This window comes from Podarcis tiliguerta (genome assembly GCF_965153285.1).
Source record: "Podarcis tiliguerta genome assembly, chromosome: 14".
Taxonomy (NCBI): Eukaryota; Metazoa; Chordata; class Lepidosauria; order Squamata; family Lacertidae; genus Podarcis; species Podarcis tiliguerta.
This window is the reverse complement of record NC_139547.1, coordinates 6351281-6369590: the sequence shown is the minus strand read 5'-3', so window position 1 is coordinate 6369590 and position 18310 is coordinate 6351281. Positions and strand designations below refer to the sequence as shown.

Here is an 18310-nt window from a genome sequence, read left to right as displayed (position 1 = left end):
TAAAAATCTGTTTCTCTGCTGATCTGTTTGTTTATCAGCTCTTTCCTTTGCTTCCTTGTGTTTTGCAATGCTTGTTTGTGCGTTCCTATGAACTCTTTGAAGGGATAAATATCGTGAGCAAATGTAAACACAGCTGAAAGAGGGACAGGCTGGATCTTCTGCAGAAATAATTTCTCTACAGCGGTCCATTAGGGAGCACAGACGTTGTTTCAAGCTACAGCTCATCAGTGATGCAAGGGAAGGGCAAACGGACTGCTGGGGGGGGAGTGAGGATAAAGTCTTCTTCCTTGCTGCGTTGTACCCATCCCCTGAGTCCAAGGTGATGGTCATGAGGGAGGCAGGAAAATCGTGACACTCTCAGCACCAGCGACCTGGCGAGGGCTAGTTTTGCTAAGCCTGTGGCATGCATACATGGTGGCACTCTGCTTTCCATCGCTTGCATACAGCACTTGAACTGAGCCCATTCTGCTCAATGTCCTGCAGCCCTTCTGATTCTGAACCACTTGGCTTCAGGGCCTGTTCTGGCCCTCAGGCTCTTTGCAAGCGACCCCATATCCCACGGCAGACTGAGTTTCCACTTCTTTTTTGAACCCTGCACTTTTTAACAAGGTAGCAATTTGGAGCATGTTCATCCTAGATAGTTGGAGTATTTGTGAACATTCTGCGACCCCAAACCAGTACAGCAGGGGAAAGATTCTCAGGCAAGGTAGAAGTGGCACTCCAGCTCTAGGCTTATTTTACATCTTGAAAGGTTGCCATATCCCAATCCTAGATAGTCCTAGCAGTCGTGTTCCTCTACCACCTTGGGAACATCCCACAATGCTTGCTTGCTTGGACTCAAATCAACCACCACAGGAAGTCAGTCTGTTTTGTTGCAAAGTGTTATCCATGGCTCTTTCAGCCTTCCAATTGAAACAGAAATTTTGCTTGACCAAGTGGGAAATCAAGCTAGGTTTTGAGCCCATTAATACTCAAAGACACAGAATGGTGTGTCCAGGATATCTGTGATCTCCAAATAAGCCAATACTGTATGCGATTATCCACACTTACCTTTCCTCCATGTCTGAGTGCCCTTTTTGTGCTCCAGAACTTTCTCTGAATTTACATTTGCTCTGATTCAGTTTTAAAGAGTAGGTTTTTGCAGGGAAAGTTCGGGGAGGGGGGAGCTTGGACATGGAGGGTTAAAGTGCAGGCCTCTGCCTGGAAAGAAAGAGGCAAAACATAAGTATGAATAAGCCCTATGTCTTGCTCTGAGGCCTTCCTTTTTTAAAATAAATATTTTTATTAGATTTTACACAACAAATTTCAGTTTAAACATATCCCTCACCTTCACATTTAGGAGTCTCAGAATCCCTTGACTTCCTACCATCCTTCCCTGGTTTCCATTATCAATCCCTTTTTCCTTCATCTTAACTCAATTTCTCTAATTCGTTAGAAATATTATTGACCATTTTCCCATTGTGTTTTGTGCCTTCCTATGCTGCTGCTGAGAGAGTGGCATGCAAGGCCCCAAACAACATACAACCTGGGAATTTTCCTCCACTAGCCTGCCCAGGCTCTCTAACTCTACCACGGAGGCTGCTTTTGTTATTCCATCCCAAGGTGAAGTCTGCCCTTTGGCTAGTCAGGAGAGGGGCCTTCTGGGTGGTGGCACCTGAACTCCCCAGACTAGGCCTGTTACAGAAACGATTTAGTTTTAGGTATCAATTTAAAACCCACCTCTTCTTCATCCAGGGTGGGCTCATGAAGAGGTGAGCTTGTTGGCCATGATTATTGCGGCAACAGATCGGGTATCATTCATCAAGAATTTTGCATTGAGCTTTGTTATGAAATGGTTGCATGACTAATCCGCTTCTGGCGAACCAGAGCAGCGCATGGAGATGCTGTTTACCTTCCCGCCAGAGTGGTACCTATTTATCTACTTGCACTTTTTTGAGTGCTTTTGAACTGCTAGGTTGGCAGCAGCTGGGACCGAGCAACGGGAGTTAATTCCGTTGCGGGGATTTGAACCACCGACCTCCTGATCGGCAAGCCCTAGGCTCTGTGGTTTAGACCACAGTGCGGCCCCACGAGCGTGAAGGAGGAGGAGAAGGCGATCTCTCCACAGCTATGGCTGTGACTGCTGCAAGTTTTCTCTGTGATCAGCAGTACTCTGTGCCCCTGAGTACCAGTTGCTAGGTGCAGAGAAAGTGGAGGAGGTCTATGTGCTTAGCTTGTGGGCTTCACTTGGTGAAGGAACCTGGCAGATCATGGGTGGGAAACAGTGCTGAGCTCAAAGCACCCTTTGGATGCAAATGCACAGAGACGAGTGGGATAGCACCCGCCAGCTCATCTGAAGTGCATTTATGGATTGTACAGTGGACGCTCGGGTTGCAAACGTGATCCATGCGGGATGCATGTTCATAACCTGCAGCGTTCACAGCCCGTGTCTGCTCACGTGTGGGTTGCGATTTGGCACTTCTGCGCATGTGCAAAGCGCGATTGCCCAAACCCGGAAGTAACCCATTCCGGTACTTCCAGGTTTTGGCAGTCCGCAACCCAAAAAAACGCACCTGAAGCAGCTGTGACCCGAGGTATGAATGTATTCAAAAGAGGATACTTTCCAAAAAATAAGGGGATTGGTAAAAATCCTCTTGTGGATCAGGAGCTGGTTCAGTAGCAGGAAGCAGAGAGTCGGAATAAATGGACAGTTCTCCCCGCAGAGGGATGTAGGAAGCAGAGTGCAGCAGCAAGGTGGCAGGATCCCAACACCATGTTGCAATTCACAGGAGCAAAGGGAGGGTAGATTGTTGCCTCTTTGCCTTTCACATTGGTCGGGTAGTTTTCGGCCAACATATTGATGTTTCCTTTCTGCTGAAGTGACGTCGGGTTTGGAATGTGGCTTTCCTGTAATCGTTAAGTTTTAAAATGGCTTTTATTGGAAGTACTGTTTGAACTGAGTTTTACAAAGTGGCCTGGATGAAGGACACTTTGGAAATGGAAGAAATAAATATGCCAAGCTGCATGTAAAACCCTCCTTACCACTTGGCTGTAAATCTCTAGGCCCAAAGGGTCTGCTCAGTCTCGTCCAAGTGACATGGGGATCAGTCTCCTGGGGCAGGTGTCTGCGGGAGAACCAGCTCTTTATAGAACAATAACTGGACATTAGAAGCATGATTTCTTTGAAACCAAAGCTTTATAACTTGGGGAAGGATGTAGCCCGCAGTTCCTTGCCTTGTGTGGCAGAAGAGTGATCCAGGAAAGCAGAGAGATGGCAGTGCAGACAGGTGCAATTAGCCGGCTCACTTTGGTCTTCTGCAAGGCTGCCCAGGGCAAAGGACGGCTGGCCAAGGAGAGTGTCCTGCTGGCCCTTCCCCAGCCTGGATGGTCCCAGAAGGTCCTCTGCGCAGCAGGTGGTTGGCAGCCACTCAGCATCCCATGTGACAGCATCATAAAGTTACGCAGGATAATCCCAGCATTAGCTGTGCTAATAAAGATGCAAATGGGGAGCAGAAGAGATGAGTGGATTTAAGCAAACCCGGTTCCTCCCTCCCCTGCCCCGCATTTTCCTATGGCATGAGCAGCCCACTGGCTCTAAGCGCCCGCTGGCTTCTCACTCCTGGGCCCATCCGGCCCATCCCCTCGGTGGAGCCTGCATGATGGGAGGCGATAATGACTGCTCCGCTGCAGAGGAATTGGACTGATATTTTTGCTTGCTATTAAAGCTTCTTTAATCCCCTTTGGAAAGACAGTTAAGCAGTCTCTGTCATGGCATTTTAATATAGGCTCTTCTGTATAATTCCATCCTGCCGTCTTTTGCAGGGCTTAGTGTTTCTTCCACTTCTGCACTAACATTAAAATTACTCCGCCTGATATAATCTGAATTATGATTTAGGTGGAAATCTTGATGGGTGGCCTTTTGTTTGTTTTGCTTGTTGTTGTTGTTTGCAGGATTGAGCCAAAACTGAGGGGAGGGAGAGGGAATTTCATGAAAAATTCAGGCCCTGCGTCAAACAGTTTTGGGATGGAGGGGCTGCCAAACAAGGTGGTGATGTTTGCCCTTTTGCACTGAGGAGGCATTTTTCTCATTCAATGTGGCATGCCAGCATCATCCCATAACCAGATCTGATTGGCTACATGGCTTCATGTATTGTCTGGCTGATGTCAGGTCTCATGGAGACCCCAGGAGAGCGCTGGCAGTTTCATGAGACTTCCTGGGAGTAGTGGCACTATAAGAAGTGGTGGCCATGACCAAGATCTGGCCTTCTTCACAGGATCCTCCCTCCTCTTCCTCCCTTGGTGCTAGTTCTCCTATAGGGGATATCATCAACCATCATTACAGGATGGTTCACATAGGCCAGCAGCATCCTTGTGCCGTATCAGGGTTAACCCCAATTCTTGAATGTCATCATCCCTGGCATTTCAGGAGACAAAGTTGAAGTTGTTGTAAGAAGGTTGAGGTTGGCTTTTACAGCCCAACTCCCCATCAAGGGACTCTGGGTCCCTTGAGGTCTGCTATTGGTCAGAGACTCAATTGGAGGCTACCAAGGAGGCAAGGCAAACTGTTGATCTTCATTGATCTGTTGCAACCATCTCCCTGCAAGGAGGTGAGGGGCCCAGAACAAAAGTGTGTTACAATTTTTAAACCATTGGGATAGACCACCCCAGAAATGTCATAGATACATTACAAAATGAGAGCCAGTGTGGTGTAGTGGTTAAGAGCGGTAGTCACGTAATCTGGGTAACCGGGTTCGCGTCTCCGCTCCTCCACATGCAGCTGCTGGGTGACCTTGGGCCAGTCACAGTCTCTCAGCCCCACTCACCTCACAGAGTGTTTGTTGTGGGGGAGGAAGGGAAAGGAGAATGTTAGCCGCTTTGAGACTCCTTAAAGGGAGTGAAAGGCGGGATATCAAATCCAAACTCTTCTTCTTCTTCTTCTTCTTCTTCTTCTTCTTCTACTTCTACAAAATGAGTTGTACATGTAAATCAGATCATGCTCAGAGTTCATGTCTCTCCAACTTATTTACAAATCTGTCAATCAAAGATGCCTGATAATTGCCCTTCCTGGCCCATTAGAGACATCCTTTTGAAATGGTGAATACCTTGGCTCCAGAATCCATTGTCAAGGACCTGTTACATTCACACATAGATATCTGCTCTTTTGACAGGTCAGCTTTGCCATTCAACAGATACTTGTCGCAGAGGGGTGACCTATCAGGAATTTCCTGCTATGTGACTTGAGGGGATCCCTGAGATTGACTAGAGGCCAAACATGGCTGCTGCATTGCTCTCTGTACTATTTCAGACGTGGTTTATGCACTTATGTATGTCTGTTTACTTTGTGCCCTTATGAACATGCATTTTATTCATGACACCATATAATTCTTTTAACAAAGCTTTTTGAAGCAAACTTTGACATGAGGTGTGGCTTGTGAGAGAGAGAGACCCTTGAAATGTTCTGCTCATGGGCCTAGAGATGGTCTCTCTTGCCTGGTAGCCTCCGAAATCTGGAAGCCAACCCAGACTGAAATAGCAATGGGAAAGGAGAGACAAATTCCTCCAGGTTCGATAGCTGACCACCTTTGCGGGGCAATGTTTGTCCAGGAGGCCGCCCCTTCTCACGAATGATGTCTGGTGTAGGGACAAACTTATGCTCTTGCTATTCTACTTGTGCGAGAACTGTTTAAAAAACAGCTCGCTTACAGCAGTAAGGGAATAATAATACTTTATCACATGTTAGTGGACTTTTAACATAGCTCCGTTTTGGCAAGGCATCAAGGCATCGTTGCGCCATCTTCCGCGCTGACTGTGTCCCTCCCTTAGGAAAATGCAGAATGGACGGTCATTCTCTGGGGAGGGAGCACAGCTGAGTCTCTGTTCTGGGTGCTGCTGCAAAAGAGGAGCCCACCAGCTGGTTCTGTGTTGCTGATAAAGTTGCATATTTGTCAGGGAAATGAAGACTGCGCAGCCAGTGAGGGAAACAGAGGGCCAGTGGGGGAAAAGGATGCCTTTGATTTGACCAGTTGGTGCTCAAAAGACTGCAGCGGCTTTGAATCTTGGATCTTGCCCTATTGCGGTGGGAGATTTGCACTTCCTTCATGTTCCTATTTGCATTTCTTTACACTGTTTTCCCTGTGCTTGAGTTGGATAGAAGGGAGCTAGCCCTTGTTTGCTTTTGCAAGGGTCAGCTTGAAATAAGTGAAATTAACGTAGGTGGTTCAGTTGGCAGCAGATTCTCAGCTGTAGCAGAAGAGCCAGGAAGACCTGCTGCTGCTCCCTGGCAAGATTCGGCCAGCCACAGGACAGTTATTGCCACCCCCACCAGCCAGCCTTTGTTTTACTGTTGCATTCAACACCTAACCAAAGCCTGACCCAAAAATGCACAGATCAAACTGGTGCAACATCCAAAGAGCCCTGAATCTGGATCAGGCCAGAGGAGACCCATCTAGCCTAGCACCCTGTGGCCAACCAGATGCCTATTATGGGAAGCCCACAAGCAGTTGGTGGCCATCATGACATCTTGGGGGGAGCAAGTTTCATAGTTTAACCATGTGGAGGAATCCTTCCTTTTGTCCTGAATCTTTCAATATGCAGCTTCATTGGAAAACCCGGTTGGGTCTGAGTTATCATGAGAGAGGGAGAACAATGCCTCCCCCATCCCCTTCTCCATGCAGCTCAGTCGGTAGAGCACGAGACTCTTCATCTCAGCATTGTGGTTGGGCAAAAGATTCCTGCATTGCCGGGGGTTGGACTAGATGATCCTTGTGGTCCCTTCCAACTCCATAATTCTGTGTGGCACCATGCCTAATTTTAGGTCTTATTCACACTTACCTTTTGCCCCGCTTTTTTCCAGGCACAGGTCCGTGCTTTAAAACTCTGTCTCCAAGCTCTCTTCTTTTCGCGCCGGAGTTTCCCCCGCCAAAACCCATTCTTGAAAGCTGAAGCACAGCAGCAATTCGGGTTTTCAGCGAGTTGCAGTCCAATACAGATTTAAAGAGCAGGTTTTCACAGGAAAAGCTCTGGAGTAACAAAAAGGGCGCTTGGAGATGGAGGTTTGACGTGAGGACCGTGCCTGGAAAGCACAGCGGAAGGGGAAGTGTGGAGAAGCCCTTACACACCTCTGTCATGAGTTAGTCCAACTAAAGTCGGATGCTTCCCCTCCCCTCCCTTTAAAACTGGTTTTAAATGGATTTAGGTCAGTTTACTGAGAAAGACTTTGGCACTCTGTATTCTTTTATTTTACATCAGATGTCCCCAATGCCGTTCCCCCACTGGATGCCAACTGCACATCCATCCTGCCTCCAAGCTCGAATTTGGTGCAGTGAAGTACAAAGTGTCGTATTACGGAAAGTGTGTCACTGACTCAGCAGCAGGACTTCAGAGATGATAGATAGATAGATAGATAGATAGATAGATAGATAGATAGATAAGAGCATGGGTTGGCAAACCCGGCCCAGGGACCGGATCTGGCCCGCAGTCAGTTCGGGAATCTCCGCATGGATCGGCATGGGGATTCTGATCATTTAGGCTGCACCATTCCCCCCCCCCACACACACACCTCCTCCCTCCCTCCTCCTGGCTTCTCCCCACCCTGCCTAGAGGAGGAAGGGGGCTGGACTTTGTTGAGCTGTGGTTGGCTGAGCACCATTTTAAGCAGCCCCTCTCTGGAGCCAGCCCTTTCGCGCCGCTCATCGTCCCTCCGCCGCTGCCAGCCCCTGCCGCTCGTAAGGCGCAGGTAAGCAGCCACTGGGGCTCGCCCGGTGCTGTGGAGAAGGGAGGGGAGAGTTGGGGGGGATTTCCCCCCCAAAAAATATAGTCCAGTCCCCCACAAGGTCTGAGGGACAGTGGATCACCCCCCTGCTGAAAAAGTTTGCTGACCCCTGGATTAGAGCTGTGCAGGAGCTTCCAATGTGATGCTGCAGCTCAGAGGGCCAATGTGATCTTTGTTGTCATTCACATCTCTTTTTCACAAACCTCAGACATTGCAGGGCTGTTTTTAATTGGTCTTATCGACTGTGTGATTCTGTGAAAGAATGTTTCTTAAAAACCAATGGAGAACACTTGTGATGTTTCTTTCCATATTAGCCCATATTTTCTCTCTTCTTCAGCCCCAACAGTGCACTGTATGGAATTGACAGCATGCCAGACCTGCGCCGAAAGAAGACGTTCCCCATCGTCAGAGATGTGGTAAGTTCCTGGCGTTGTGCTGAACATGCGCCCCTGCATGCAATGACCGGCACCTGCTTTTCCTGGTCACAAGGGCTGTGCTGTTCCCTCCTTCACTTTGGAATTAAGCTGTGAGCAAGCCCCGCAGGAGGGGGCTGACTTCACCCTGGCGTAGGGTCCAGCAAAGCTTAGAACAACATAACCTGTGGAGTCATCATGACCAACTATTAGTGATCTAGTGGGAGTGATCTATGGCAACATGTGAGACCGCAAGAGAGTCACCTTGGTCTCCTTCCCATTCCTAATAAGCGTGCTACATGAATGCAGACTTTTTCACATGGATGTGTCTGTTTTGCACTTCTCTGTATTAGCTGTGGAATCTATATTCAGTTCTGGGAGAAATCTGGAGTCCAGATTTCTAGTGAACGAGGTTACAGAGTAGCTGAGAGTCCCCCAAAGATATTCCAAATAAAACAATACAGTGGTGCCTCGCAAGACAAAAAGAATCCATTCCGTGAGTCTCTTCGTCTAGCGGTTTTTTCGTCTTGCGAAGCAAGCCAATTAGCGGATTAGCGCTATTGGCGGTTTAGCGGCTATTAGCGGCTATTAAAGGCTTAAGGGATTAGCGGATTAGCTGCTAAAAGGCTATTAGCAGCTTAGTGCCTTAGAAAAAGGGGGTGGGGAGCGGAAAAAAACCCCAGGAATCGCAAGACATTTTCGTCTTGTGAAGCAAGCCCATAGCAAATTCGTCTTGCGAAGCACCTCCAAAACGGAAAACCCTTTCGTCTAGCGGGTTTTCCGTCTTGTGAGGCATTCATCTTGCGGGGCACCACTGTATTATCGTTCCTTTGCAATCAGATGTTTGCTACCATTTGCCACTTTCTCAATACAGTGGTACCTTGGTTCTCGAACTTAATCTGTTCCGGGAGTCCGTTTGACTCCTGAAACCGTTCAAAAACCAAGGTGTGGCTTCCAATTGGCTACAGGAGCTTCCTGCACGCAAGCAAAAGCCACAGAAGCTGCGTCAGACGTCCGGCTTCCGAAAACGTTCACAAACTGGAACACTTCCGGGTTTGCGGCATTTAGAAGCCAATTTGATTGACAACTAAGCCATTCAGGAACCAAGGTGCCACCGTACAGCTGTGCTTTGGACTAACTGAGTTGCAGTTGTTCTCATGAGAGGGAGAAGTGAACCATGAGGCCTCTGTGTTTTTCTCTCTCCCGAGTCTCTTCTTATATGGATCCGTCCAATTGCCTGTATGGATGTTTCTGAAATGGAGAAATAAATGCCGGCAGTTAATGTGGTTTCTCTGCTGCTTAGATACCAATCAGCTTATTAAGTGTTGCTTTGCCTCGTCCCAATAACACCTGACTATTAATGTTTTCTCTAATTTCTTCCTCATCAACGCTGGATTTCCCAGGCCATGGTAAGTGCTTCTCTGTTGATGAATGTTTTGAAATGTCATAATTAATCTTTTGTGTTCCAGGGCAGCTATTTGCTGCGGAAGAGAATTGCCTCATCATAAGCGGCACTTTAGTGCTAAATGGGTTTGCAAAAGAGTTTTGAGACCTATTTCAGAAGGAGATGATGGATGTCGGAGCCCTGAAATGATTCGCCTGGGTGGTACACCCTGGGGCTGGCAGTGCAGTCTGCTGCCATGTCTGTACTGTTCAGAGGTGGGCCCGAGGCTGCAATCCTCTGCCCTCTTACTTGGGAGTAAGCACTGCTGATTTCAGTGGGACTTCCTAGACATGTTTCTTCAGGTGTTCTGAGCTACAAGGCTGTATCTGTGCATGAATCATAGAACTGTAGAACTGTAGGGTTGGAAGGCACCCCGGGAGCCATCCAGCCCCTGCAACACACAGGGATCTTTGCCCAATGTGGGGCTCAAAAGCTGCTGACACAGGGCTTAGCCACACTTTCCCTCTGCTCTTTCCAGGCACACTCTACACTTTACAGATCCATGCCTTGCTTTTGCTCTGGAGCTCCCCCCCCCAAAAAAAAACCCCACTCTTTAAAGCTCATTCAGGGTAAATGGCAATCTGCAGAAAAGTCAACTTGACATTTACTCCGATGGAGTGCTAAAGAGCAGGTTTTCATAGGGAAAGCTCTGGGGCAACACGCCCCCCCCCTCCCCGGTCAATGCTCAGACATGGAGCTTTTAAGCACAGACCTGTGCCTGGATAGAGTGGGACAACAAGTGTGGATAAGCCCACAGTAGTACTTAGCCAGATGCAGAGAAATACCCCACCCCACCCCCACAAAAAGGAGCTGTAAACCATGCAGTCACTGAGCATTTGGACTCTGCCTCTGCCCTCCTTCCTGCATTTTGGGGAGAGGCAAGGAGGGGCAATTGGTTCCCAAGGGAGCAGGTATCCTGGATCCGTGCCTTCCTGCTGGGAGCCCACCTTGGCACAGAACGCTGCTTCTAATTAAATGGAATTAGGAAAGGCCCCTTTCCACGGCCTCTGTTGTAGAATGGTTGGCACCTGTGAAAGGTCTGGGGTCGTCACGGGCTCTTCCTACAGATTCTCTTTCCACCCTTTCTCAGGTTGCTCCCCCACCCCCCAGCCAACGCCAGTTGCCCTGATGGCACTGGCCTGAAATGCCCTTGCTGAGATGCCTTCGTGCCTCTTTACACATAAGAAAACTCACTCAGGATAAGCTCTGGTGGGGGGGGGGGGGACGGTGAGCTCCGTTCGCCCTCTGCTCAGCCCCCAACAGATGATGATTCTCTTAAGTCTCAATTATTGATAAAGGCGTGCTACCCAATTTCTTCCATATGAGCTTGATAAATATTTTATAAAAACATAATTATGTACATTCCTCCTCCTTGTAAAAGGCAGTCTGGAGGAGATTAGCAAGGAGGCTTGAGTGGGGCGAAGGTGCCTTGCTGGGTCCTCCGTCTCAAAATAGATAGGGCTTCACACCCCCTCCTTTTCTTCCTTCCCCAAGAGAACCAGCCTGTTCTCTCTGCTGGTCCCTGAGCAGCTGGGGGGGGGTCAGTCCCTGCCGCCTCTCCTGCTCAAGGCCCATAAAGCATTTTTCTGGCTGCAGTGGGACTCCTGTGGAGACACTCCATGAAGCCATAAGGAGGGAAGGAGGCAGCTGAGGGAGGGGAGGGGGGTCTGCCCTTGTGTGGCAGCAGGGTTGGGGAGCGCTTGAGGGCTGGTACCTGAGGAGCCTGGCCTCTGTTGCGATCTGAAATATACTCAGAGTCGAATGTGGATTGCATGCTCTTTATTCAGCTCATAGTAGTGAGGAATGGAAGTTCCCCTGAAATGTCTGCTTTATATACATTATTTACACAATGGGCCCCATGTGATTGGCCACTTCTGGGATTCTCCTGTAGGCCAATCAGGTTGCGGATTCACTTCCACTTGGAGTTGGATTGGATGGCTCCTGCGGACCAATCAGACTGCTGCATTCTGAATCCTATTGTTCTAGGACCAATCAGACTGCTGCATTCTGAATCCTATTGTTCTAGGACCAATCAGACTGCTGCATTTTGGATCCTATTCAACTCAGTACATAACACGATCTGAGGGCGCGAGACATAGCAAACCAGTTTCTGTCTCCTGCGGGTTCTGGTGCCCCCCCCCTTTTTAGAGACCCTTTCTGGCAACATGGAGCCCTCTCCCAGCTCTCTCCCCCTCCTCCCACACTGTCCACTTGGTTCAGGTGGAATCCTTTGAGGGGCCTGCCATCTGCGCAGCAAGAGCGTCACGAAAGGCTCCACATCTCTCTGAAGGGAAATGTGTCGCTGTTTCGTGGTTGCTGGTTTTATATAATCGTTAACAGTCCATGCAAGCCCTGGAGGGTGAAAAGATTTCTCTGACTAACCTTTTACCTTTTGAATTTATTGGTGGTTCTGTCGTACTTTCCAAAGCATCAGAGGAGGTGCTGTGAGCCTGGCTAGCATCTAAATCAGCTTCCTTGAGTTGCAGCCTAACCGCAACACCCACAGCACCCCCAAGCAGCACCCCCACTCACAGAGAGAGATGGACATGGTAGGGTTCAATGGGACTTTTGTCATCCCCCCCCCCCCGAAAAAAACCCTCCTCTTCTGCACCTATGCATTTGTCCCATATGGTCGCTGAGACCATATAACACCGGTCCTGAAAGACCTTCATTGGCTCCCAGTACGTTTCCAAGCACAATTCAAAGTATTGGTGATGACCTTTAAAGCCCTAAATGGCCTTGGCTCAGTATAGCTGAAGGAACATCTCCACCCCCATCATCCATCCTGGACACTGAGGTCCAGCTCCGAGGGCCTTCTGGCAGTTCCCTCACTGTGAGAAGTTAGGTTACAGCGAACCAGGCAGAGGGCCTTCTCAATGGTGGCACCTGCACTGTGGAACACCCTCCCATCAGATGTCAAGGAAATAAACAACTATCTGACTTTTAGAAGACATCTGAAGGCAACCCTGTATCGGGTTAGGGGTTTTCTAACCCAGCTCGAAATCTAAGCGAGGGAAACACTCTGGGACCTCAGTGAGTCCCCTCAGTTTGAAGGTGAGCATTATGAATCATCAAGATGCATATTTCAAGCCAAGAGATTATGAACTTTGGCAGACCTCTCCCCAACTCCATGCCTCATCACAAACAGCTTTTGAAACTCCCCTCAGCTTCAAAATGGAGTTGCCATGTGGCATTGCAGGTGGGGGGCAACAAAGAGAAGTCTAAAACTCCCTTCCATGCTCCGACACAGTTCTCTGGGTCCACCCCATCCCCTTCCCCACAGGGTCCCTAGACAGCATCCATCCTTGTGGCATCTCTCAAAAGTGACACACACACACACACACACCCAGCATTCCAGGAGTGGTGCATTGAGGGCTGAAATTGGGCAGTTAAGCCTTTGTTTTGGGGACTGAATCATCATCCGGCCTGCTCACTATCTCTCCCTTTGTTGCGGAAAAGCTAATCTGTGTAATTTCTGTACATGAATGTGCTGCGTTGATTGGAATAAAAGAGAGAGATGGAAGCTGACAAGCAAACAGAGTTATTTCATTATTAATGGTTAGCCGAGGAAATTAATTGTGAATTAGCGTCATGATCCCACCAAATTGCTGAGAGTTTGCAAACAGAAACTTGTGAGATTCATTTATTAACCGTCACACACTGATAATGAACCAAACCAAATACGACCGTGCCAGAGGTTCTTTCTTACATCATAATTAGTTTCATGGCGTTAATCATATTATACACCTCTGCAAGTTTAACTATTGTCAAGGGAGACATTGAAAATTGGGCAGACGGAAGAAGAGAGACACACTGAGAGGCTTTATTAAAATATAGGCAATTTAAATGGCGAGCCGTATTAAAGCGATGCCATTAGTTCACAGTCATCCGAACTCTCGGCCTCCAGTGCAGGGGCTTCTGCTGTCCACAACTCACTTAAGCCAGAGCCAGGCTTTTGGCATCCAAGTCCCCTGATGGTCCTGCTTATGGGGAGAGCAACTCTGAGCAGGATGACACCGCCCTCAATGCAGCATTAGTAATACAGGATTGGAGTAAACAATCACGTGAATCTGAGGCTAATAGCGGCTTTCTGCCGTGGACCATTTTTATCTTTAGTGCACATGAAAATGGTTGATACAGAATGCTTCACGCTGTGAAACGGCCCTTTTCAATTGTGATTTGTGATTATGAAGAACATTCACAATCCTCTGAAATACGGCCATTGAATTCAGTTGACTTGTTTCCCATCATTTTTGCAGTAGGTCAGCACAGATTCTCCGTCTCTTCTGCATTGCCAGGTGTGAAGATGGTGGGTTTCCAAGACCCAAACTTGGTTGAGGACATGTGGCACAGCTCTGTGAACTGTCCCCACAAAGAAAAGATTGTGGGGAGTTTCTCGTGTTAAGGTAGCCTTTAAGTCAGCTCACAACCAGATCTGTAAATCCAACGATGCTGGGATTTTAAGCTGTTGAGCTGAACTTGGGCGCAGGCAAATTCCCAGAACTGAGAGGGGGCTTTGCAAGTGGATCTGTCTGCCTGTTGTTTGACTTGAGATCAAGGCAGCAGGGCAGACTAGCAAGAGCAGGGTGTGTTTTTTGTTGTTTTTGTTGTTGTTTGTTTTTTAAAATATCCTTCAAGGCACCCCAGTGGCTCTGTTGGAGACCCTTCCTCTGGCCCAGATCCACTCCTTTTTGTAAGAGAGTTTCTGCAATGGAACTGGCAGGCAGATTGCGCCTCTCCCATGACAATCTGTAGACCCTGTAAGCAGCCAGGAAGTCTAGGAGCAGTGGGTGGTGGGATTAATCCGCCTAGCTCTGTGCTTGGCAGGGTAAAGTTTCTTCTTGATGCACCCGTCATTTGAATTCCACTGTTTTCAACACTCACAATCGCTCCTGGATTTAGATGTTTTAATGGAGCTGGAAGCAAGTGGTATATTATTTGAATTCAGCAAGTTGGCACCATCACAGTTTTGCCTTGAAATTCAACTGACAAGGCTTAATAGTTCAGTAAAGGGTTTTGGGTTTTTTCATCTTGGTCCTAGAGATTATACAGTGTTGGAGGAGATATTGTTGGGCAGGAGAGGTGCAAGGCAGAGGGGGTGAGCTGAAATATTCTCTGAGCAGTTAAAATGGGCGCAGGTCTGTTACCTCAGGGTAACCCTGCTCCCCACCCCCCTGAATAAGACTCCCCAAATACACACACCTTCCTGCTTCATCCAGCCCTTCATCAGCCGTGGTTGCCCATGTCAGTGACTCACTGTGTGTGTGTGTGTGTGTGTGTGTGTGCAATTTATGATTTTCAGTTTTGTACATTTCAATAATTTTATAATCATTTTAACATTTCAAAACTCGACTTCCTTCCCCTTTTTTCTGCTGTTCCTTAAAATTATTTTTAATATTTTCTGCATATCCAAATTAACTTAATTTGCTCATTTATTCATCTACCTTAAATATTTACTCTTATAAAACTGCAGGTTATTACAATAATCCTGCCAAAGTTCTTATCTGTTTACAGTTTGTTCATAAATATTCCATAAATCATTTCCATTCTTTTATAAGAAGTTTGTTACCTTGATTTCTTATTTTTCCAGTAAGTTTCGCCATTTCTACATATTCCGCAAGTTTTTGTATCCATTCTTCTTTTGCTGGGACTTCTTCATCTTTCAATTTTTGCCGCTGGAGTCACATACATGAATAAATTTCTATACAGTTTGGGTGGATCTGTCCCTATAATTCCCAAACGAAAGCTTCTGTTTTACAAACGTTATTTCAAACATCTTTTTCAATACATTGTATATCACTTCCCAGTAAGCTTTAACCTTACCACAAGACCACCACATATGATAAAAAGAACCTTCTTTACATTTCCAACACTTACCTGATTTAGCTTTATACATTTTTGCCAATTTACTTGGTAATAGATACCGTTGATATATCATTTTTATATCATTTTCTTTTAGACCATCACATGCTGTAAATTTTATATCCTCTGTGTACTTCTGCCTTCCACAGACTCTTGCAACCCGGAAGTCAGGGATCTCGCTAGCCATGGTCATCCGGACGTCAATCGACAATGAGGAGATGGTAGGAGAGGGGGCTGCTTAACGTGTTTCTTCAAGGGGCGGGTTGGCTTCCTTTAAATTCGGGGGGGAGGAAGTATTCACCAAAGTATTTAACCCCTTCTGTTGGATGCTGTGATGTTTCTCCTGGCTACCCTTTATGAAAGTCATAGTCTTCCTGAAGTTGTCTCCTGTGTGGTCATCTTGGTTAATCCTGCCTGTAGAGCTTTGCCAAGAGCTTTGCTCCTCCTCTTCTCTCAGTTGTCTCCATGTCTGTTCTGGGAGGAAAGTCAAGCAAGAGATTGCAGGTGGCCAGCAGCTGAAGAACCTCCCCTGGGTGCATGTGAGGTCCACCCAGCTCTTAGAGGTCCATTCGGCATCTTCTCTCTCTGCCCCCAGTGCCAGTGGTCTACGGCTGACCACATTTGTATAGCAAGCACTCAGTCAGATAAGGAGGTGGCTACTCCTAGCACATCCATCCATACACACACAACAATGCTTCCCCTAAGAACAGAGCTTTCCAAGCTTTTCATGTCAGTGATACACTTTTTAGACATGCATCATTTTGCAATATAGTAGTTCAGTTTTTGTAGCAAACCAGAGGTTAATCTAACCCCTTTCCAGCCCTGGGAGGAGCACAGGTATCATTCGCACAACTCACCTACCCACTGCAGCCGACACACTAACGCAACACACAGTTTGGAAAGTTGGGCTGTGGCAGAGTGAAAATGAAAGCAGCATTTGGCTCTGGCAAATCATGGATTCCATAGCAGATCCCTTGCAACCAATGGCACATGTGGCTCACGCACATGGCTGGCTTCTAAATTGACTGCTCAGGAGAGGCACCTGAGGGCGGGGGCTGTGCAAGCAGCTGAGGGGAAGCATCTGCTGGCTGTGTGCTGGAAGCCACACAGTGGCTCCGTGAGGAAGGTGAAGCACAACGTGAAACGAGGCCCTTCTGAGATCAGGAGCTGCCTGTCTCTCGACAGTGTGTGTCAGGACCGGAAATCCAGAAGCAGGCAATTGGGGAAAATGATGCCCGCAAAGTGAAATCGCCCAAGAAATTCTGGTGCAGAGGAATAAGATAGCCTGCCCCAACTTGCAGTTTGATTGCTTTCTATCTTTTTGGATAGCTTTTTGCTATGTTCTGAATATTTATGGGTGGTGCTGTGGGTTAAGCCACAGAGCCTAGGACTTGTTGATCAGAAGGTTGGCGGTTTGAATCCCCGCAACGGGGTGAGCTCCCGTTGCTCGATCCCTGCTCCTGCCAACATAGCAGTTCGAAAGCACATCAAAGTGCATGTAGATAAATAGGTACCGCTCCGGCGGGAAGGTAAACTGCGTTTTCATGCACTGCTCAGGTTCTCCAGAAGCGTCTTAGTCATGCTGGCCACATGACCCGGAAGCTGTACGCCGGCTCCCTCGGCCAATAAAGCAAGATAAGCGCCACAACCCCAGAATTGGTCACAACTGGACCTAATGGTCAGGGGTCCCTTTACCTTAAATATTCATTGGTTTTTCCTCACAAGAATTTTGAACTATGGCTGACTTTGAAGATGGTTCAAGACTGGATTAAGATGGGGGGTGGGGGCTAATGCAGTTCCCAAAATAAGACCCCCCCCCCTTCCAAAAGGAATGCATTTACATATCTCAAAAACTTAACATAAACTTATTTAATAATATGTTTTATGGAGTACAGAAAATATTATCTGAGCATGTGCAGTTTCAAAACACAAACTAACAACATTTTAGTAACCTTAAGAACCAGAAAATGTGCAATTTCTTATTTTAAATCCATTTTTTTCTCTCACATCTTAACTTGGGTCAGTCGTCAACACTAGCCTAACCTACCTCACATGGCTGTTGTGAAGATGTAGAAGAAGGCATAAAATAGCTCCAAAAAGAGACTTCTATCATCGACATCAAAGTCTGCTTCCTTTAACCAGAGTAATTTATCTTTGTCCTAGAAAGCCACGTGTTTTTCTGGATACGCCACCCCTGCGATTTAGCGCAGCACCAAGACTTCAGCCACCCTTACCTGAGCCTATTTTACATATGCACATTTATTTAATTGAGTTATTTAATTTATATCTCACCCTTCCTTCCCAAAGGAGCCCAGAGCAGCAAATGCAATTAAAATTTATAAATACAGTTTTAAGCCTTCTAAAAAGCTGGTTAAAAACTACTAGAAAACATAGTCCCCTGCTTGGAGAGCTAATAATTTCAGGGTTGCCAAGAACAGATCAGACAGCCAGAGGAGTTCATGTTTTTAGAGTTTCCCTTAAAGTTACTGATGAGGGCGAAAGATTCACTTCAGTAGGGAAGGTATTCCACTTAGAATATCATATAGCCTGTTACATATGTATATGTATATGCAGCCCCTAGAGAAATTTAAAAATAAAATAAAAATAATTGTGCTTGCAAAGATTTGGGCCACGTCAAACTGCGCTTCTAACTTCCCTGCTCAATATTTGTGCAAGGGAAACTGAAATCCCCAATTCATCTGGTGTACCGTATTTTTCGCCCCATAGGACGCACCGGCCCATAGGACGCACCAAGTTTCTTGGGGGGGAAATAAAGAAAAAAAAATCATTTCCCCCCCAGGGGCTTGCGGGGCAGGCAGCAGGGAGAAGCGCTCTTCTCCC

General features: G+C 47.3%; 1 protein-coding gene across 2 annotated transcripts in view; it reads left to right on the top strand.

The window, feature by feature from the left end:
- The window catches only part of UNC13C (unc-13 homolog C), a 133179-nt gene that overhangs the window by 32613 nt on the left and 82256 nt on the right, over positions 1-18310 (top strand). For both annotated transcript variants that reach the window (XM_083412926.1, XM_083412925.1), the window contains exons 5-6: positions 8088-8166; positions 15619-15690. In XM_083412926.1, the coding sequence (XP_083269052.1) occupies positions 8088-8166; positions 15619-15690 (151 nt within the window). The remainder of the gene's footprint in view (positions 1-8087; positions 8167-15618; positions 15691-18310) is intronic.